Source organism: Quercus suber, unplaced genomic scaffold (assembly GCF_002906115.3).
Source record: "Quercus suber isolate HL8 unplaced genomic scaffold, Cork oak 2.0 scaffold_312, whole genome shotgun sequence".
Classification (NCBI taxonomy): Eukaryota; Viridiplantae; Streptophyta; class Magnoliopsida; order Fagales; family Fagaceae; genus Quercus; species Quercus suber.
In genome coordinates, this window is record NW_027069768.1 from 651661 (window position 1) to 675451 (window position 23791).

The 23791-nt window shown below is 31.4% G+C and overlaps 1 protein-coding gene and 2 long non-coding RNA genes across 3 annotated transcripts; 2 read left to right on the plus strand and 1 right to left on the minus strand.

The window, feature by feature from the left end:
• The first annotated feature begins 331 nt into the window (after positions 1-331).
• On the plus strand, positions 332-1779 carry LOC136071429 (uncharacterized). Its single transcript, XR_010632730.1, has 4 exons — positions 332-420; positions 614-689; positions 1206-1239; positions 1655-1779. It is a non-coding gene; the product is annotated as an uncharacterized LOC136071429 (long non-coding RNA).
• A 10001-nt stretch (positions 1780-11780) lies between these two features.
• On the plus strand, positions 11781-12434 carry LOC111996146 (sufE-like protein 2, chloroplastic). Its single transcript, XM_024028097.2, has one exon. It carries the CDS (start codon positions 11781-11783, stop codon positions 12432-12434), a length of 654 nt encoding a protein of 217 aa, XP_023883865.2.
• A 1765-nt stretch (positions 12435-14199) lies between these two features.
• On the minus strand, positions 14200-18295 carry LOC136071434 (uncharacterized). The gene is made up of 3 exons (XR_010632736.1): positions 18119-18295; positions 14721-16965; positions 14200-14620 (listed from the first exon to the last, which is right to left on the minus strand). It is a non-coding gene; the product is annotated as an uncharacterized LOC136071434 (long non-coding RNA).
• Positions 18296-23791: the final 5496 nt, after the last annotated feature.

The window sequence follows — 23791 nt, forward strand, 5'->3', positions numbered from 1 at the left end:
AATAATTTTAATGCTTGATTACACAAATACAGTAGGTTTCCATTTACTACTATTTTTTCAATTTTCTGTCAAATTTATTTTATTCAAAAAAAAAATTGATTATGAACTTAATTCTAGCTTAAGGCTATAACTTACATTAAAAAATTAACATAGTTACATATTTTGAAAATCTAATAACTGAATTATACATTCTTTATGCATTTAGCACACATATCATATTTTGGACTTCCTGTTTAATGACTTAAGTTGGTTTTATTGATCATTAAATGCCTATATTGATTTAGTTGACGATGACTTCTTTTTCTTTTACATTCAATAGGTTTCTCAGTTTTGTAAATCTTGCAGGTTGATGAAGAGCCAGCAATCAGAACAAATACTACCATTTTACTTGGGAATATTGCAAGTCACCTAAATGAAGGGGTTAGTATCAGCAATTTCGGATTTTATTGATTCATTGGCATCCTGAATAACTTGATATTCTTGTTTGATATGCTTGTTCTCAAATGTCATGCTTTCTTCTTTTTTTCATTATGGTCTAATTGGTCGTCATAAGCATATTTTTCTAATGTTCCTTTTGTGAGTTTCAACTGATGGGTTCATATCTACAATGCAGACAAGGAAGAGAGTTTTGATTGATGCATTTACTGTTCGTGCATTGCGTGATACTTTCTCGCCTGCCTGAGGAGCAGGTATCAGAACTCTATGATATTTGTCTGTGGCAACTCTTTCACCTCATTATTCATGAAGTTCTTGGCATTAAAAATATTTCTACGTTTTGTTAATAAAAAAATTGTGCATTTTATCTTCCATCTTCAATTCTTTAAATGTTGGATGTTGATTAACTCCAATGTTGTACCAATTAGTTTATGGACCAATTCAAAATTTTATTGTGTCAGGGACCATGGCTCTATGTGCCACTAGTGCTTATTATGACATAAGTTATTTTCAGACTCTGTTCATTACCTTAGAAATTGGGAGTGTCTCTGAAACCATAAATCCAAAACCTTGAACCAAGACATTTATTTAATTCTCTTTGAAATTAAAAAGAATTATAGGAGAAACGTTGGTATTTGTCTCATCAATCCTTCCAAAAAGATCTACTATATATCCCATCTCTCTATTCTGTACATGGATTTTTATCTGTATGTGTTGAATTGACTTTCAATTTTTTTCTTTTGGTTGTGACAAATTTTTTCTGCTTCAAGGTTGGATATACCCAGTGCTTGGCAATTGCCGCAGGTAATTTTTTCTTTTTTGGTTTTATATTGATGTGCTGTAATTTGATTGCTTTGGAAACTAAATTGATGTGTTTGCTTGGTGTGATTATTTGTGATATTAAAAATAAAATAAGAAATAATAGAAAGGTACCCACGTATTTTATGGACCGATGTCCTTTCCAAGAGTTCTTCTTAATTTTATTTTTTTTATTTTTTTTATGGATAAATGGATTTTTATGAAAGAAAGTAATTTCGTAAGACTTTGTTGATGAATGAAGTTTCTTTAATCAGCATGTTTTATTTAGATATATGAACTCTGTTGAGCCTTTTTTGTCCTTTTTAAAATTGTGGGTATCTTGAATTTGATATTGTGAAAGGTGTGTAGATATATTTGTTGGTAAATTATCAAACTTTTGGTATCATTCTCTCTTTTTCAGAAACTTGAGGGCACCCATAATGGCTAAAATGTTCAATTGTACTAGCTGATAACTTCTTGCTTTGGAGATGATGATGAAGAATAAAATGTATCAAAACTTTTTACTCTTGGACAGATTTGGTCTTTGTACAAATTGTAGCTATTGATATCTTCTCTTAAACAATAATTGACATATCGGCTATTTGTATGCAACTCCCAATTTGTTAATTTGTAGGTTTGAGTTTAGAGATCAAAGAAAGTGTAATTGTAGCAATATACCACTTTTGCTATACATCAATATCATAGCATATCATCTCAACAATTATGAATTTTTGTGTGTAATTGTAACAATATATAAATATATATTTTGTGCATGATTGTGGTTTTTTTTTTTAATAAAATAAAATATTATTTTGAGGGTCAAGAGACCCCTTAAATAACCTTATTTATCAAAGGTTGTAAATATGAATCTTTTAAACCTTAGTAAAAGGTTATTTAAGGGTCTCCTAACCCTCAAAATAAGATTAGAGCACTTGTTTTGAGGGCTACAAAGGCCTTCAAAATTTCATTTTCGTCGGTATATGTTTCAAAAGTTATCAAAGGTCGATTGGACTCTTAAAATAATTTTTTCAAGGTTTTTTAATAATTTTTTTAAGGGTTTTGACCCTTGAAAAAAGTCAGATTTGTTGTAGTGACAATTGAATATTCTTTACTATATGATCCATAAACTTATTTTTTTATGCATAATTTTAGACTATAAAAATTTGTAATTTAAACAATTGATTGATGACATAGTTAATAATCTTTAATCTTCTAGAAATTTTGCAAGTACAAAGAATGTAAGAAAAAAAATGTAATTCAATAATAAATTTGAAAATTCACATCCAATAAAAAGATATTGAGTGAAGTTGTTACCTTAGGCTGCAATCAAGTTTATAACCAAACTTTGTCCTATTTTTAATATGCTAAGAAGTTTTTAAAAGGATAGAATAAGATGAAATGAAACGTTGCATATTTTCTTGTGAGTTTATAAGATGAAAAATGAAAAGACAAAAAATATATAATTTTATTATTATATTATTAACTTTTTATTTGTTTTTCCTCAAACTAAGGGTACAATTGGTACTTACACTTTTGAGACAGAATTTTTAGAAGGGGATTGAATTTGAATGGAATGAACTAGCTTTGTTTATTTATTTCATTTCTTTCCATTAAATATCCAAACAAGATAATAGATGAATCTTCCTCAAAAAAAAAAAAAAGGATAATAGATGAAATATTTTTAAAATAAATAAATAATTTTAAATGGATTTCCAAACAGAGTTCTCAATTTATTTCAAAAAAAAAAAAATTAAAGATAGTTTCAATTTACAGTGCCCACTCTGGATGATTACTTTTTATAATCAGACCAAGTTACCAACTGATTTTTTGGTATGGACGGGAATCAAACTTAATATCTCTTATTCGACGACAAAAGACTTTACTAATTAAACTAACTAAAACCCACCCAAAAATAATAATTTAGAAGTGAAACCTGTCCAATAACATTTACTAATAATTGATCCATCGATAAATATTTATTTGCATTTCAAATCAATTGACTTTTAAACAAGGTGGTAGACCATTTGTCAATGAGCCTTTCAACATGATTTAATTTGATGATTGTATCATTGCCAAACACTAGGCCTAGGGAAGGAAATTGAGGGGAAAAAAAGTAGTAATTGGATAAGGAAGATTCATTTTGATTATTTCAACGTACTTCCCGTAGAAATAATAGTTGATAGTTACAATTTACATTGGGCTAATGCGCTTCGTCAAAGAAAGCAGTTAGCCGTATGAAAGAAAAAGTAATGCCTGAATCCTGATTAATGGAAAAACTCATCAGCATTCCAAATGACATGTACCATTTTTTAATACTTCCAACAAAAATTGCCTTACTTAGAGGGAAAAAATAACTTTGTTGTATAAGTCCTTTGGAGAGAAATATTTATTAGGGCAAAGTTGAGCTACAAATTTGAATGTGAATTTTGATAAATTCACCATTAGATTACATTTTCTTCTTATATTCTGTATGCTTGCAAAATTTTCAAAATATTAAAGATCAATAACTATATCATCAATCAAGTTTTTAAATTTCAAATTTTTGTAATAAAAAATTATGTGCAACAAATAATTTTATAGATTAAATAGTAAATAACATCCGATTAACACAAAATATGTAGTCATATTAATTTTTTCAGTTGGAGTTGTAGTCATTGGCTACAACCTAATTTGTAGCCAAACTTTGGTCCTATTAATAATTGTTTCGAAACATATATGACTCTTGTGAATTTTAATTAAATTCATATATATATATATATATATTCTGCAGTGCATATCTAGCTAAAATTTGGATTTAATTAAGGATTAATTGCAATATCATCTACCCCTCTTATTCTACCCAGATATAACAGATATATTTGAAGAGATTAAGCTAATAAGAATGATGTTTTATAAAAAAAAAAAATATATATATATATATATATAAAGAAGATTGATGCCTTGGTATGTAAAGCAGTTAGCCGTATGAAAGAAAAAGTAATGCCTGAATCCTGATTAATGGAAAAACTCATCAGCATTCCAAATGACATGTACCATTTTTTAATACTTCCAACAAAAATTGCCTTACTTAGAGGGAAAAAATAACTTTGTTGTATAAGTCCTTTGGAGAGAAATATTTATTAGGGCAAAGTTGAGCTACAAATTTGAATGTGAATTTTGATAAATTCACCATTAGATTACATTTTCTTCTTATATTCTGTATGCTTGCAAAATTTTCAAAATATTAAAGATCAATAACTATATCATCAATCAAGTTTTTAAATTTCAAATTTTTGTAATAAAAAATTATGTGCAACAAATAATTTTATAGATTAAATAGTAAATAACATCCGATTAACACAAAATATGTAGTCATATTAATTTTTTCAGTTGGAGTTGTAGTCATTGGCTACAACCTAATTTGTAGCCAAACTTTGGTCCTATTAATAATTGTTTCGAAACATATATGACTCTTGTGAATTTTAATTAAATTCATATATATATATATATATATTCTGCAGTGCATATCTAGCTAAAATTTGGATTTAATTAAGGATTAATTGCAATATCATCTACCCCTCTTATTCTACCCAGATATAACAGATATATTTGAAGAGATTAAGCTAATAAGAATGATGTTTTATAAAAAAAAAAAATATATATATATATAAAGAAGATTGATGCCTTGGTATGATAATAAAGAACTATCATTACAAGCAAATGCCATAAGTTATTAGAGTAAATGCCATAAGTTGAAACTCTCTAAGAAAAAAAATAATGTTGTTTTATGTTTTAGGTGACTGTAAAAGAAACTATTAAATTAAACAGCCGCCCAAAAAAAAAAAAAAAATGCTCCTATAAAGTGTTGTCTTGAAAGTTATCATGAGACCCCAACGCAATATAACAATTGTATATAAAGTTGTGAATTATCTATTAATTTTTTGAAGTTAATATAAAAGATTAAAAGGTTGGACTTTAGTGCATAGTGTCATCCATGATCCACCGAATATATATATATATATATATATTGTGGGTTTGAATAGTCCGTCTCTTCCAAATTAAAGACAAAACTGCTTATGAATGGTATCTCCCTGTAGAATTGGAGGTATTAGGCAGTAAGTATTACCTTTATAAATTATTAAAGGAAAAAGTTAATAAATGTTCTAAAATTATTGGTTTAAAAAATATTTCTAGAAATTTATTATGAGAAAATAAAAAAATAAGTAATTTTATTTTTACAGTTTTTTATATTTTCTTTTAAAGTAGTTTTAAAAGTTTCTTAAAATTGTCTATTAATAAATATCCTAAATACAACTATGGACCCTTCTTTAAATAGTATGTCATATCAAAATATATAATTAAGACTAGGTCTTTTTTTATTTCTTCCCCTTTTAGCGTACTTTAGTGAAAACCTAGGAATTCAAGCATGATAGAAATAAAAGAGGGAACAAGATTACATAAGAATTCAAGGACTAAAAAGTACAAATAATAAAGCAAAAATTATTATTTAATAGTTTTCGTTACAAAAAAGATAATTGATTGAATTTTTTTTTTTTTTTTTGAGAAAGAATTGATTGAATTATTGATTTGAAGTTAGAGTACCTTCCCGAGGATTAAAAATAAAAATTGATTTCATGATTTATTTATTTTTATTTTTTTCATATTTACAAAGAAGATAGTTGAGTAATAAATTATTTATTGGACAAAGATAGAGTACCTTATTAGAGAAAGAAAATAAATTATTTCAAGATTTTGTTGAAATATGGTGAAAAATAAGGTAAATTGCAAATTACACCCCTAAAATTTGGGATAATTTGATTTTACACTTTAAAGTTTTAGAATTTAGATTTTACCCCCTGAAATTTGGTGATGTTTGGATTGTACACCCTGATATTTCAAAATTTAAATTTTACCCCTTATATTTTGAGAGTGTTTGGATTTTACTGGCTAAAGTTTTTAGGTGTTTGTATTTTACACCCTAAAATTTCAAAATTTAGAGGTATAAAATCCAGATAATCTTAAACTTTAAGGAATAAAATCTAAATTTTAAAACGTCAAAGTGTAAAATCCAAACATCACAAACTTCAAGGGGTAAAATTCAAATTCTAAAACTTTAAAATATAAAATCTAATCACTCCCAAACTTTAAAGGTATAATTTACAATTTACCTTGAAAAATATTTATTAGGAATTTTAGAGTACTAAATTATTTTCTAGCTTAAAAAAGAAACAAAGATTTTTTTTTCATATATATATTGTGTTCTTTTTTCATTTTCTGTGTTCAAAGTCACATCCACGTGGATCTCATGGAAACATCATGCATTGAAGAAAGTTGAAAACTCTGAATTTTAATAGGTAACTGAAACACTTGTCTCTCTCGGTAATCAATGCCATTTTTGGACCTTTATCCTTTACGTAATGCTACCCGTCACAGATTTCTTAGTCTAGGAAGCAACAGTATAAAAATCAAATTTGAATATAAATTATGATAATGTTAACAGAAGTCCGGGTAATTGTTAATAAATTATAATATGAAAGTTTTGATATCATTTTCATGAAAAATATAAAAAATTGTCAACAATATTTATTATTTTATTATTCTCTCAATAAAATATTTTTAAAAATAATTCTTAAACACCAATCATTTTTATGAAAAATATAAAAAGTTATCGACAATATTTATTATTTTATCATCCTCTCAATAAAATACTTTTAAAAATAATTCTTAAACTAATTATTGGACCATTGGTTAACATTTCAAATAGACTACAACCCGAATCAAACATGATTATGTCCCTGTCGATTTTTTCTATTAACTTAACTTTGGGAATAGAAATGCTGACCTTCACACTTTAGGACAAACAAATTCTATACCTAAACATTTTATCCAAAATATGAATCTTTTTGTCTCTTGTCTGAAGTTTATACCATAACATTTGTACAACTGCTAATAAAAATGCTTTTTAGATACTGCAAATTATATATAAGTTACTTTATATTTTCTTTTTTATGATGACTTTAGAATATATGCTACAATATTATTCGTTCCTAAAGTTTGCATAAAATTTATTTTTTGTCTCTTAACTATTAAAAAGTTTTCACTTTTAGTTTTTAAATTTTTTGTTTAAAAATATTTTTAATCCTTAAACTATCACTGTTTTAAAAACCAGACTAGACTTGCTGATTCAATCGAGATCGAATCCCAAAAAGATTCATTTTCAGTTTTTTGACCGTTCTAATTTTTAAAACTATGTAAACTATTTTTTTTTTTTTATCCCTAAACTATTGGAAAAAGTTCTTTACAAAATTTAGAGATAAAAAATCAAACATTTTAAAGTTTAGAGAGGGAAAAATTTTGGTAAAATTTAGGGACAAAAATAATATTTTGAGCCTAGAATATATTTAACGGATCATATCTACTTCTTTTCTTTTAATTGAGAGAAAAAGATAAACCAAAAGATTTTGGTTATTGTCAACAAATTACCAGTTTGATTAGTTTTTATGAGTTTTATGGGAACTAAATCACCATTCAATTAAGGGTCACCAAATATCTCACAACCAGGCCCAAGAGCCTACTGACCCACCGGGTTAACGGGCAGCCCAACCTAGTATTGTTATGACACATAGGTAGCCCAATAGCCTAATGAGCTAAGCCATGGACTAGTTTTTCTACCCATGGACACTCGCTGTTCGCCAGCTCTTTAGCCCAAATTGTTGCTCAAGTTGTTAACCCAAAATTTAAAACAAAATAATTTGGGGGGGTGAGGGTTGAACTTGAGATATGAGAGAGGAATACTTTAAAGCCACACACTTAATCAATAGGATGCTTAAAAGTGATTATGTTAAATCATGCTTACTAAATATTTCCCTCTTCCCAGTTTGTTGGTCTTCTATTCTATTTTGGGATGTCCCAAACTGAAGTCCTCTTTCTAAAATTAATAAATAAAATTTCTATCTTACCCTTTTATTTATTTAAAATGTCAATACCATTATTTTTTTATAGTTTAAATTAATGAGGCTAGTTCTGGAAACTTATAGTCTAGTAGTCTAGTAACTTTGATTTTTAAAAAAATGGACTTTTTTTAAAAAAAAATTAAAATATAGAAAAAGAAAAAACATTTAAAACCTTAATAAAAAAATTAAATAGTTTTTTACCATAAAAACTTGAATAGATTTTGAATTCTTGGATTCTTTCCTTTAAAAAAAAACAAAGAAATTGATTCTTTCCTTATTTTGTAATGATGCAATTATTCTCACCCTAATATATTTATGAACACATCAGTATACTTATTTATTCAATCAATAAAATTTAATCAATGGTTTTTTAAAATATATTTAATGGTTCAATTGAAAGATTTGTGTTTTGTAATGTAATATAATTATAATTTTTTTATTAAATTTTATAAACCCATTGAAGGCCTATTAAAAAATCCTAGTAGCCTAGTACACTATAGAAAAAATGGGCATTTCCCCTGGGTAGGGCCATAAGCTGGAGTTTTTCCTTTAAGCTTGTCTAACCCTCCCTATTAACTAGTCAATGGTCTACTAAGCCTAGCCCAATTGGCCCATGGGCCAAGTAAAAAAATGACCCGCCCTAGCCCACTGCTAACCCTTACATTCAATTTACAAAACAATAAGTTTAGAGTGATCAATTATGATAATTGATACCTATATTTTTTTTCGTAACAAATTTCACAATTACTGAGTTGGTCAACTTAAGTAATTGAGGTGGGTTCTAACTATCTCAACTGGTAAAGTCTCTGATGGTTGAATAAGAGATCTGGGGTTCAATCTCCGCCTATGCCAAAAATCGGTTGATATCTTGGTCTAATGATAAAGAGCTATCATTAAAAGCAGACACCATAGGTTGAAACTCTCTCCAAAAAATAAAAAATAAAAATAATTGAGAATTTTTTTTTTTAGAGAGTTTCAACATATGGCGTCCACTCCTGATGATAACAATTAACATTTATGAACCTTCCACTTTTCCTCTCCCTTGCGTGTGAGTGTGTGTTTGTTTCTCAAAAAAAAAAAAAAAAAAAGGACAATGATTTACTGCATACAAGTGTGCAGAAGTTGCTACAAACAAGGTTAGGTGGCAACAATCCATGGCGACACTTATCCTAGTATCATGTGAAACGCACATGCTTAATTTTAGTTTGTATTGTCCTTTAACTTAAGTTACAACATTTTTTCTCTCTCTCAAACATCAAACACGCAAAAAGGTTAGGCTCTCTCTCTCCTCTCTCTTCCCTTCTCTCTCTCTCTTCAAAATCATCAGACTCTCTCTCCATCTTTCTTCCTCCTTCTTCGTTCCTCTCATAAAAAACCATAGCCACCTAAACCCATAAAAAAACTCTTGTTGCCAATCCCACCTAAAACCGAAGATCCAACATGCAACAAGAAATCCTCCAAAAATTTAGATCTGATTTGTGCATAATGAAGATTTTGGCTCCGATATGTGCAATTTTTTAGGAAATTAGGGTTTAGATCTGATGCTAAATCAAATGGGTTTTATCGGGATTTTGCTTTGTTTTTTTTGGGAATTTTGGATTCTTGCTATTTGGATGCCAAGAAAATATTCAAGACTGAAATTAATGTACTTTTTGATGAATGAAACTAATTCAAAGCTTCTTGAGAACTTAAAAATAAATAAATAAAAAAAGCTTTTTGAGATGAAGGCATATTTATCTTTGGCTAGTTTTAATGCTTGAGATGGCTAAGTGTTTTTTTTCTTATATGTGTGAGATGGCAAAGAGAGAGAAGGGATGAACGAAGGAGGTGAAGAAGAGAGAGATTTTGGATTTTGAGAGAGAGAGAGAGAGAGAGAGAGTGTGTGTGTGTGTGTGTGTGTGCTGCTATTTTAACAGAGAAAGTTAACTCAAATCTAGTCATGTTCATTGCACATGACCTTAGGACAAGTGTAACCATGGATTGTTGCCACCTAACCCTGTTTGCAGCAACTCCTACACACTTATGTGTAGCAAATCCTTATGCAAAAAATTAAAAAAATTGTGAAACATATATTCTAGGACCACACATTGTTACAACTTGATGGTATATGCAACTGTGATTAATGAATCATCACTTTTATATAGACTTATCACTTTTTCTCTACTATTTACAGTAACACATGTTAAGATTGTGATTTGTGATAATTGATAAGAGTTGTGAAACAAAAGTTGTGTCCATATACTTTCTTATTGTGAAATTTGTTATGATAAAAATTATGACTATAGAGTAAATAATAACCTACCAAGTATCAAATCAATGTTGTAAAAACTGTTTTCTTTGTAGCGTTGCTCTTTACAAAATAAAAATATTTTGGGTGGATAAAGTGAAGGGAAAAGTTAGCAAATGTTCTAAGAGTATTAGTTAGGAAATATTTTTAAAAACTTTTTATGAGAAAAGAAAAAAATATTTGATTTTTTTAATACAAATTTTTATAATTTTTTTTTAATATAAAATTTGCATAAAAACTTTCGACTAAAAGCACCTGCTAACTAGGAGTGTCAATGTTTGATACAAACCTACAAACACAACCCCCTTAAAAAAAAAAAAAAAAAAAAAAAAAAAAAAAAAAAAACTACAAAACACGACCCAAGATTTTATAGATTAGAGTTAGGTCATAGCGGGTTCAAGTCATAAATGGATCAACCCAAAAGTAACACAGTAAGAAAAGTTCCATAAATTAGAAAACCCACATTGGTGCCATATGCAATTGTGATCTGCAAAACACGTACATCCTATGTTGGTAGACCCACGATGGGGGCAAGGTTTGAGGAGAGAGAGAGAGAGAGAGAGAGAAAAGTGGAAAGGACTAATGAGAGAGGTTCGGGAGAGAGAGAGAGTGTGAAGGTCAATAATAAAAGAGAGAGAAGAAAAAGACAATAAAAATAAAAATTAAAAGAAAAAAGAAAAGAAAGAAACCCACTGCAGGTACAAGTATCCCATTTACTATATCAACTATATTTATTTTAGCAATAGCAACTTAAGAAACAGTAATTTTAGGTGTGAGTTTTTAAAGGGTGTGACTTGTGTCCAATGGAAGTTTCTATTGGACATATTGGATGGTGGACACATGTTCACTCTTAAACACATGTCTAAATTCGAACGTATCCGATAGAAATTTTCACTAGACACAGATGCTCTAAATAAATAACTGTAGACTTTTAAATATTCTTTATTAAGAAAGTATGACTTTTTAATTTCCCCCAAAAATATATGGCGCGTATGGTATAGTAGTGGCTAGTGGCAGCGGCGGCTGGTTGGGCCTGGCGGCCAAGGCCCACTAACTCTCTCCCCCTCTCTATAGTCTACATGTACATATAAGTTTATAACTAAAGATTCTCCACTCACCTCTACAACAACTACACCCAACGCAACACAACACAAGCTATTAGATTCAGACAACAAACGGTGCGAACTTTAAGGATCTCCCTCCCATTTACTTGCTCTCTCAATTATTCTATTCTTAACCAACTCTCTCTCTCTCTCTCTCTCACTTTTCACTCTCTCTTACATTAATTTTCCTACTTACATTTTTTTTTTTCCCTCAGAAACAACAACATGGTCTCTGGTCCAACAACAACAACACTTTCTCTATCTTCTTCTTCGTCTTTTTTGTTTGGTTTTAGTTCCCTGAAATTTTCGCAGCGAACTAGGTTGAAGTTTATAGACAACGTGAACGAAAGAAAATTCGCGTTCGCGCCTTTGCAATGCATTCGCGTTTCGGGTTTCGATTCGTGTTCCGCCTTGACGGCGATAGCTCCGTCGTCGGAGCTGGTGTCCGACAAGCTCCACCGCCTGGCGACGGAGTTCAGGGCCCTGCACGAGCCAATCGACCGGGTGAAGCGGCTGCTGCACTACGCGGCGATTCTTCCTCCGGCGGACGAGTCGAGGACTCGGGCGCCGGAGAACCGGGTCACGGGGTGCACGACCCAGGTGTGGGTGGAGGCCGAGTTGGACGAGTCGGGTCGGGTTCGGTTCCTGGCCGACAGCGACTCGGAGATTTCCAAAGGGTTCTGCTCGTGCTTGATTTACGTGCTGGACGGGGCGGATCCGGAGGAGGTGGCCATGGTCGAGGCCGACGACTTGTCGGATTTGAACGTTGGCTTGCACGGCAAGTCGCATTCTAGAGTCAACACGTGGCACAATGTCCTCGTTGCTATGCAAAAGAGGACCAAGGCTTTGCTCCCACAACAACCTCAGGTTAATTATTAGCTAATACTAACAATTACAGTTACAACTGCTTGTTTTTTTGTTTTTCTAATTATTATTCCCTTAAGTCTTTTAAAGATTTCATTTTGTTTTTATTTGGTTTTTGGAATTTTGTTGTTTACTTTTGATGATGCATTAATAGTGTGAATAGGGAATAATGAAAAATAGGGTACTATTTTTTTTTTTTTTTTTTAAATGTAACTAGAAATGGAAGAAATGTATAAGATTTTACATCGTGAATGTTCTTTAGGTGGCACTTTTTTTTTTTTTTTTTTAAATTTTATTTTTTATGTAACTAGAAATAGAAGAAATGTATAAGATTTTGTATTGCAAATGATCTTTAGGTCAACAAGCACTTCTATCTGTTTTTATCAGAAATGTTCAGGTTCAAATCTCATTCCTCCACTTAACATGTATACACACAAAAAAAAGGATATATAAAAGATATTGAAGTATTAGATTTGTTGTTTACTTTGATGGCGTTATAGATGGATGAGTTGGTATGTGAAGTTCTAGATTTTTTCCTCTATGTGTTGGTACTGTTTTTGTGTGAACAGGGAATAGGGAAAAAAGGGTATTTTTTATGTAACTACAAATAGAAGAAATGTACAAGATTTTGCATCGCGAATGATCTTTAGGTTAACGGGCACTTCTGGTTGTTTTCATCGGAAATGTTCAGATTCAAATCCCACTCCTCCACTTTACATGTATCAACAAAAAAAGATATATTGAAAATATTGAAGTATTAGATTTGTTGTTTACTTTGATGGCATTATAGATGGATGAGTTGGTAAAAGAATGTGAAGTTTTAGATTTTGTTATGTATGAGTTGGTACTTTTTTAGTGTGAATAGGGAATAGGGGAATTTTTTTATTTATTTAAAAAAGGGTATTTATTATGTAATTAAAAATAGAAGAAATGTAATTTTCAAAAAATGAAATAGAAGAAATATTTAAGATTGCATCACCAATGACGGTTCCTGTAAGAGATGTCCAGGGTTCAAATTCCCCTCCTCCACTTATGATGAGTAAAAAAATGAATAAGATTGCATTTGTTTGGGTTTCTTTTTTTAGTAGTTACATTGGGAGAGGGGTGATTTGAACCTTGGATGTCTTAGTTAGAGATATTAGGAGTTACCAATTGAGTAATAAGGCTCTTAGTGCATCTGATTGGGTTTCTCTTCATGTTTTTAATCTTGCTATTTAGCAGATCTTTTCACTTTATGCATTTTGCCACCCAGGGGCTTAGAACATATTAATTGGTGGAAATGGGAGAAATTCAACTATGCTAATTTGAGGAAAACTTTGATGATTCTTCTGTATTTGCATTTATATTGAATTTTCTGGCAGTGTTAGGTTCATAAGATTCGTGCTGTAAATGCAAGCAGGGTTCTTGTGTTATAATGTGTTGAAGGTTAAAGAACTTGTTACTGTAATAAACGACAAGAAAATAGGTGTTTTGTTGCTTATTTTTATTTTATATGGGTCCAGAGTTGCAAGGGGTATTAAGTATTAACAACTGCGGAGAAGATTTGACCTCGTATCTAGACATTTGAGTCATTGATTACGGCAGATACCACAAGATGGCAAAAGCTGAATGCCAATTTATCACGGTCTTAAGTGTGGATTTTATTTGGGAAAACGTGTGCGCGATCCTTGATTAGGCTGGATTTGGGAAGGTATTGTCTTACTCCTTCATGTGTTTCTATCTCCTTGGCAGATTTGTTAAGCTAATGAATACAAAATAAACTTTTCGACTACCTCTCAATATAACGTGTCTTTTAATTACAAGATGATGGCAACTCCTTTAGGCTTTAGGGATTAGATTCATGCACTGGTGGCTCGTCCTTTGACTACAGGAACCCACTTGAGATTTTATCAGCAATAATTGGTTCTTCCAATAATGTGCTTGCAACTTGGATGTACACCATTAGTCCAACCTACCTCAAATATTTGATTTTGTGCCCTGGAGGCTCAGCTTTGTGGCCCTTCTGGCTATATTGCCATTAGCCAAAAGTATAGACATTTTAACAAGCTTGCTAATCCTTTTGTCTCTTTTAAGCGTGCCTTTCTGTCACGTTTACAATCTTGATGTGTGAGACTGTATTGGACAAAAACTGTTTTCCCTTCATTCATGAACTTTATTATTCTCCTTCACTATGCCTAATATCCCAGATTGTTGAAATTGCCCTTTAAAAAATAAAATAAAAAACTGCTTAGAATATGACAGATGAAGCAGAATAAACAATTTGTAATGAAGAAACATACTGATGATGAAATCATCAATCACCTGAATGTGCTCTTTTTGTGAAGAACACCCACATCTTATATATTACTTACTTCTATTTGCCCCTTAACTGTATCTTGATGGTAACAGTTTGTGTGTACCGGATGTCAACTGAATAGATTTATTTCTCTCTGGCAGGTGCTGCAGCCGGTCTTGCATACATGTACCTTCTCAAGGCAGCTGCAGTTTCATATCCTTTGCATGTTACATATGTAAACACTTGGGTAGAATAAAAGCGCGTGCTCATGAGCTTACACCAACAATTACCTGTACTTCTTCTAATGCTGTGCAAACAATTCTTAAGGTAGATTTTATTATCTCTGTCATTTTGCTCGGTTCAATTATTCAATATCTTCATATGCTAAATAAGTGATGTTGCTGTATTAATTGGTCCATGCTTTTAACTCTCGGTTTTCTCAACAGCTAATATGTGCTGGATTGTTTTCCAGGGATTCCTATACTATAAATTCGAACATACGATATGGACCTGATCCCTACATGACTGCAATATTACCAAGTTGTTTCAGTGGATGGCTATAATGGGAAATGAAGAGGTTGCTGAGATATATCCAGGACACCATGAGACTTCGATAGTATCACAGTTGCCTTGCCTGCACTATTACCATGTAACTCTTTAGTTGCTTTAGGGTTTTTTTCTTTTCTTTTTTGGGGTATAACCACTTTTGAAGATAGTTCATATGGATTGAACGTGGCTTTTGGATTTAATATCATGTCAATTTTGTTTACTTTCTTCTTGTATATTGTATTCAATAATAGGAATGTTCTGTCAAAAGTTTTAATTCCTAAAATTTTCCAGTTCCTTGGTTGATTATTTTCATCCTTGTCTGGCAATGGTCTGGGAACTATCTTTTACTGGAACTTATGATCCATCTCCCTTCAACTTTTCCCTTTTTGTCTTACTGATGACATGGTTGATATGGTTCTGGATTAAATTTTTGAACCCATCTTCATTAATCGTTAGCAAAATCAGCAGCAAATTAAGATAATATTGCTTTTTAAATAATTGGCAATAAGATTTTTACCTTCTGGTGTTTATTGGGATCAAATAAAAACGTATGAATCAAAAAACAGTAAGTGAAACTGCATCAAAAGTAATTAAAGGTATTGTTGCTGTAGAAACTGAATTGGAAGTTTTATCAGGGCATTACACCAGGAGCAAGTAGGAAAATGTTAGAAGTAATGTATACGAAATACGAAGTGAACAGATTATATGCCTTGTTCCTCTCAGACTGGTATGTTTATGGAATGGAAATAGTTTTACACTTTTCTTGCTAAATAAGGACAGAATTTCTAGTAATTCAAGATGGACAGTTGATTACATCCAGGGTTACATAAGCATAATCATTAGAATTTAATATTTCTTTGATTTTCCCATTCGAAATCATTAGAATTCTTTCTATATTGGATCCATTCAATTTTGTGCTATTTTGCTTGTGTTTGAAGTTACTGAAGTAATTTTAGTCACAAGTTGCATACTTTGTTTATTTCTATAAATCTTTTATACCAGGATGGAAATGTATTGTAATTTGTACATAACTTATTAGGACATGATGTCTTGGAGAAGATGAAGGATATATATTCTGGGAAAAAAGTTCTATATTCTGATGATACAAATGTGATAGCTCATTTTGAAGTTCCAGGGGAGATAATTTTTTTTTCCTGGAAATCGAAGCAGAAACTATAATTATGGGAGTTGTGGGCTTCACTCAAAACATATTTGATTTCATCAAGCAAAGGATTCAAGAGGCTTTAGAGACAGATATGAGATACCTCCCTTGTTTTTGTTGGGGACTGTGAAATGGGAAGTGTAAACATCAATTATTGTAGCACTGGCAGTGGCAGCTTGTCACGTTCTCATAATTGCTCCTCATAAAGAGCAAAAATCAGCATCAAGATTGACTTTACAGCTGATTGATTGCCAAACTAACCTCCACATCCCAACTTTCTAGTTTCTACCACACAAACAACTAATGAGAAATTCTGGCCACATTCTTTGGTGAAAGAACAATCATAGCACAGATGATCTCGGGAGTCAGGACAAAACTTGACTAGGCCTGCAAAAATGATATTAAAACCCCCACTTGGTCTGCCTTTCCTTGGTAATTAAACTGTCTTTGATTAACAATCAGCTAATAAAGCCATGATTGGGGATATGACTTGGAAACCAGATGATTTTGTCATCTTCACCATGTATTTCCACTTAAAGGTAGCTCATTTTGGATCAGGCCTGTAAATAAACCGAGTTGTTCATAAACAGCTCGGGCTTGAATCGATAAAAAACTCATTTATATTTATTTGTTTATAAAAAAGTCAAGCTTTAAGTTTATTTAATAAACAAGCTGAGTCTGGATAAAAAATATTGTTCATGAACAAGCTCGTGAACACCAAGGCTCAATACAAAATTAACAAAACAAGTTGAATCCAGGCTTATTTATGAGTTTGGTAATAAAATTGATATGAAGTTGACAAGCTAACTCATATCCTTCTAAGACTTAAATTAATTATAAGTTGAGACCACTCATACAAACCAAATAGGTTAGATAATAAACTTGATATGGGCTTGATAATATGCTTGTGTTGGATCTCAAGCTCAAAAGTATGATATTGAGCTTGAGTTTGGGTTTGATATTGAGCTTGAACTTGGCTTGACTAATGAATCAGACCAAGCCGAGCTGAGCCGAGCTCAAACTTTTATTCTTTATAATGAGCTCAAGCTTGAATATTATTTGTAGGTTCATATCAAGCTCAAGCCAAGCTTGAATATTCTACTTTTGCTATCCAGCCAACTTTGAACGTTCACTACTCGACAAAACTCGGCTCGTTTACAGCCCTAATCAAGACCAAAGAGTCTGAGCCCAAACCTCTTGAATAACAGATGAGAGTTTAGCAATTAAGCAGAGCTTCCAGCATCATACAAGACTCTATGCCCAAATCTCTGGTAAGGAGGGCCCTCTGGATGCCACCGACCATGCCTAGAAAGATTGGATCTTTGTCCACCTTGAATCTAATTACTTTAACTTAGCTATGATTTAAAGCAGCTTCCATAGGTAGTGTTAAGAAATGAGGCTTCTCAATTGTATTTGCATTAAGTTCAATCTCAACAGTATTTCACTACCAGCAAAATGATATTCTCTTGGCCTTTCATCCAATTCAGACTCACTCACTACCAAGGAAGGGGAGACCAGTTCCAGATATTGAGTGCAAGCCAATTGTGGGTAGTTCTAGGATCACAAATTATTCAACAAATTTTTGCCACAACTCTGATATAGTAAATTATGAGTAATTAACCACCACTTACACATGGACCACTATTTTTTTTTTCAGCACTCACACTATGAAACGTTACATGTTGTGACAAATTGTAAAAAATGTTGTATTACCTTTTCAACATGCAGAACTGCTAGCATATCTTCATCCCACGTGCCTTTTTCTTTCGGTTTTCACACAATGAATTAAATTAGTAATTTACAGAAAATGGAAGTGAGCTTCAATTTTAAATTGTTCCACCTGTATGTCTGAAACTCAAGGTGGTATTTTTTCACATTCTAGTACGAATCACCACCACACCCCCCCCCCCCCACCCCCAAAAAAAAAAAAAAAAACCTGAAGACTCTGGATCAATACTCAGCTCACAATAAAATGTAATACAAGTACAAAGTTTGACAGGGTTATGTTTAATCTTATTCATGATATCTAAAGAACGTGATGATTTTGTTTGATCATATAAAATTCAACATATATTTTGGTGAGAAAAAAAATTTTTGATTACTGTTTACCTTGTCCTTGTTGATGGAGGAGCAGCAGTGACCTCTACCAGATCTTGAGAGTGAGGAATCCTCCTCCATAGCAAGTACATACCCATTACAAGTTTCATCTAAGCCAAGGATTATTGCCATAAAGGAAGCTATATTAAATTAGTATTCTTTTCTTACCAAATATGAATAAAGTGGATTTGAAAACAAACAAAAAAAAATGTTGAACTAGGATACTTAAGGGACAGCTATTACACGCTTTCTCATTTTGCAACTTACAAGGCCAAGGGTGACACAACACATCAAGCTCCCCAAAGTCAAAAAAATCCAGCTTACCAAACATTCAACTTGGAAGAGAGGGCCAATAATTAATAGTCTGTCTCGGCCCATCAGCATGACAAAGAGTGCATTATGAGATCCATTGAACTTGGGCTTTTAGTGTTCAAAATAGTCATCTAAAATTCAAAATTTTCAAGCAAGTTTTTGTTGAGAGCATAAATTCATAATCACAGCCACAGTATCAAGCAATTTTTTCAAGTAAATTTTTGTGAATTTAATTTATGTGACCACTGTTACGTGAGAAGAGGAAACATGTACTTCAAAAATATTGAATAATTACTCATACCCAAAATATTCATATTAGCTTTTTCTCCTTTTAGGTACTAAATCAAGCTATTTTCAACTTGGTTTTCGAGTAATCACCACCAATATTTTTTTGGGTTATTGGAGGACCGGTAATGATTCATTAAGCATTACATCATTGGTCAATAAATTCTAACAGGAATAGCACATGATAATGACAAGTATTAGGCTTTGTGATTTATGGCCCAATAAAAAACTGAGGCACTTCTGTTAATATTATTTTATTACTAAATTTAGAGTGACATTTTTTTTTTCTTCCAAACCCAGGAGAATGACAACGAAAAACACCAAGGTCTACTCATCTCATCAGTGTGTAATGGCATTGAAGTTGTATTTATTTACTAAAATCCACGTTCCACTCCATCTTTTTTTGTTTGCTTTTCTGTGTTCCACGAATTTGTACTTCAATTTGCTCCCCTTTATGACTTTTTATAGTCAGAATCCATGAAATTTAAGTTCCATTTGGAAAAGGAATGACGTAGCAAACATGATGTTGGCTTGTTCATGCGTCAATGCAAACTCTTTTATAGTTTCTTATTTGTTAGGAAATTGTACTGTACCTATGCCCACTTTACATTTTAAACTTTTCAAATGCGCATATTGCATGCACGTTAAACTATGACATTTGTTATACTTTGCATCTTAGCGTTAAGTTTGCTGTCAACTTGAATGGAAAAGTATAACATAACATGAAAAGACCTAATTGTCTATTTTCTTAATCCCCTGAAAATAAATGAAAAATTACATTTTATTACCTTAAATTATACTCTTGATTACACTTTACACCCTAAAATTTATATTTTCATCCAAGCTAATAACAAACTTGATATCATGTTGCAAAGTGTAACAAGAGTAATAATTTATGATGTAAAACATGCATTTAAAAATTTTAGAATACAAAATGTAATTTGAGGTATAATTTAAAATAGTACAATGTAATATTAAAAAAAAAAAAAAAAATCCCCCCCCCCCCCCCCCCCCCCCCCCCCAAAAAAAAAAAAAAAAAAACCTGAAGACTCTGGATCAATACTCAGCTCACAATAAAATGTAATACAAGTACAAAGTTTGACAGGGTTATGTTTAATCTTATTCATGATATCTAAAGAACGTGATGATTTTGTTTGATCATATAAAATTCAACATATATTTTGGTGAGAAAAAAAAAAATTGATTACTGTTTACCTTGTCCTTGTTGAGGGAGAAGCAGCAGTGACCTCTAACAGATCTTGAGAGTGAGGAATCCTCCTCCATAGCAAGTACATACCCATTACAAGTTTCATCTAAGCCAAGGATTATTGCCATAAAGGAAGCTATATTAAATTAGTATTCTTTTCTTACCAAATATGAATAAAGTGGATTTGAAAACAAACAAAAAAAAATGTTGAACTAGGATACTTAAGGGACAGCTATTACACGCTTTCTCATTTTGCAACTTACAAGGCCAAGGGTGACACAATACATCAAGCTCCCCAAAGTCAAAAAAATCCAGCTTACCAAACATTCAACTTGGAAGAGAGGGCCAATAATTAATAGTCTGTCTCGGCCCATCAGCATGACAAAGAGTGCATTATGAGATCCATTGAACTTGGGCTTTTAGTGTTCAAAATAGTCATCTAAAATTCAAATTTTTCAAGCAAGTTTTTGTTGAGAGCATAAATTCATAATCACAGCCACAGTATCAAGCAAGTTTTTCAAGTAAATTTTTGTGAATTTAATTTATGTGACCACTGTTACGTGAGAAGAGGAAACATGTGCTTCAAAAATATTGAATAATTACTCATACCAAAAATATTCATATTAGCTTTTTCTCCTTTAAGGTACTAAATCAAGCTATTTTCAACTTGGTTTTCGAGTAATCACCACCAATATGTTTTTGGGTTATTGGAGGACCGGTAATGATTCATTAAGCATTACATCATTGGTCAATAAATTCTAATAGGAATAGCACATGATAATGACAAGTATTAGGCTTTGTGATTTATGGCCCAATAAAAAACTGAGGCACTTCTGTTAATATTATTTTATTACTAAATTTAGAGTGACATTTTTTTTTTCTTCCAAACCCAGGAGAATGACAACGAAAAACACCAAGGTCTACTCATCTCATCAGTGTGTAATGGCATTGAAGTTGTATTTATTTACTAAAATCCACGTTCCACTCCATCTTTTTTTGTTTGCTTTTCTGTGTTCCACGAATTTGTACTTCAATTTGCTCCCCTTTATGACTTTTTATAGTCAGAATCCATGAAATTTAAGTTCCATTTGGAAAAGGAATGACGTAGCAAACATGATGTTGGCTTGTTCATGCGTCAATGCAAACTCGGTTATAGTATAATTTAAAATAGTACAATGTAATATTAAAAATAAAATAAAAAAAAGATACCGTCAAACTCATAGCGTGTAGTGGGAATAAATAATAGATCGTTATTCCTTACATATTTGTACTTTTTTATATAATTACTATTTACTATGCCTATTTTCTTTTGGGTGGCACTATTTGTATTATGATCAATAAAGAATAAGGATCTACTATTTTCTGCGATAAGGATATCCGACTATCAAATTTTACACTAGAAGCATCTACTACAATTAGCTGGGGAATTCTTTGAGGCGTGTCTTATCTAACTCACGCTCCACCAAAAGCATTGATTAGGTAAATTATTAGAAAGTTTAGTGATGGTACTTGGACTATATTCGTTTGACTCCTATAGGCGAGTTTGGAATGTTTCCTAAAGATAATACCTTTGTCAATTCTTAATATAGTGTTCAATATATCTAATTTTACAACTTAAAGAAAACATTATAGATGCCTTGCCGTATTGGTAAGGCCTAAGTACTAACTAAGAATAAGATCAATGCTATTGTTTAATTTCTTTATTTGAGTTAAAAGATAAAATTGAAAGCAATAATTCAAGAGATTAATCCAAGTACATAAGTTTAAACATGTACTTTAATTACTCAAAATAATTGAAATAAAATTAATTAATGTAAGAAGTGTTAATATATATATATATATATCTTGAAAGTTCTAATCATCACCTCACTACCTTGATTGCTTTTAAAATGACATAAAATTCAACTTTTTTTCCAATTTTTTTTTTGCTAACTTTTTAAAAGTTGAGTTTAGGGGAAAAGACCTAGGGTTTGAAACTTTAAAAGGATCAAGGGATTGAGGGGGAAAAAAGATCAGTATCTTTATATATTAAGAAGATTCAAAAAATTAGTTATGATTTCAAAAAATGTGAAAAATACCCTTAATCTAATTATATAATTCTTATTCTTAAAAAATAAAAAATAGGGTTAAAATTGTAATTCAACAAAAAAAAAAAAAAAAAAAAAAAAAAAAATTAAAAATTTAAATCAAAAAAAAAAAAAAAAAAAAAAAAAAAAAAAACTACAAGACAAATTTTTTTCCTAAAAATTAGCACACTTTCTATCTAAACATATGTTTGATATATTTTTTTTCCTAAAAACTAGTACACACTAAACTAACTGTGGGGGGAAAGGCCCAACCATACGTAGCGGGTTTAAAGCCCAATGTGAAGGTTATTGTATATCCGAAGAGGCTAAAATTGTTGATGGGTACTTCGCACGAAAGAATGATACTTGGGAGCAAAGAAGATCCGTCCGAAGAGAGCATCAGTGTTCCGAAGAGATCATTTCTCCTCGGATGTAAAGATTCTTGGTCGTATGAATATCTGGGGGGTTCGAATGAGTTTACTAATGACTTCAGCAGTTTAGATAAGTTTTGGACACGTCTGGAGATAAGAAAAATGGAGAAATATCTAAAAGGAAAAGATGCCACCACCATATTAAATACACTGTAGCAACTTTTCTGGCCGCATTTATGTGGAGAAGACCCCTGAACAGTATAACCTCAGTTACCGCCACTCATAAAAAGCTAAAGAAGATACATGACATGATATACACTCAAGTAGGTACCTAGATGAAGAACAAGTGGACGATAGGGATGAGGGGGAAGGATACTATATAAAGAAGAAGGGCTCCTGAAAAAGGGGGAGGGAGAAAAGAAAAGAAAAAGAAGGAAAAAGAAAGGTTGGACTGTAGCCCTAAGAACTGTAACCAATATTTAATTTATCATAAGTCTCTTCGGACTTCAGCTTATTTGATCTTTACAGGTATTTTTATGCGGGTTTATACTTGGATGTTGTGATCAACCATTGTGAGCTCCACAGTCAACCTAGCTCTATCATCCACACTCTACAAATTTATTCGTTTTGGGCTTGGGCTACAAATCCTAACCCTAAACCAACAGTTTACCCCATTTCAAATCCTTAATTTTGGTTTTATAAAAATCATTTCCTGTGTAACATCACTAACAATAGATAAATTCAAATTGAAAAATTATATTAAATTCAAAAAAAAAAAAAAAAGCCTTATTGCACGTGCAGAGCGAGAGTGATGAGGCTAGTAAGGATTAAGGCATTATGGATTAGTGTTGTGTTTTGTTTTTAATGATTATTTTTTAAGTTTAAAATATGTGATCCACTATTTTGAGTTGAATTGTAATGATAGAGGGATTTTATTTGAACTTTAAAATGTTGTGATATGGATAAATTGAATTTCAATTATTGTAAAAAATTACAAGCGTCGTTAGTCAATTAGTTTTTATTTTCTCATGTTATACTTATCTCTCTA

Excerpts from the sequence above, each read along its gene's own strand:
- LOC111996146 (XM_024028097.2), top strand. The coding sequence starts at position 11,781 with ATGGTCTCTGGTCCAACAACAACAACACTTTCTCTATCTTCTTCTTCG.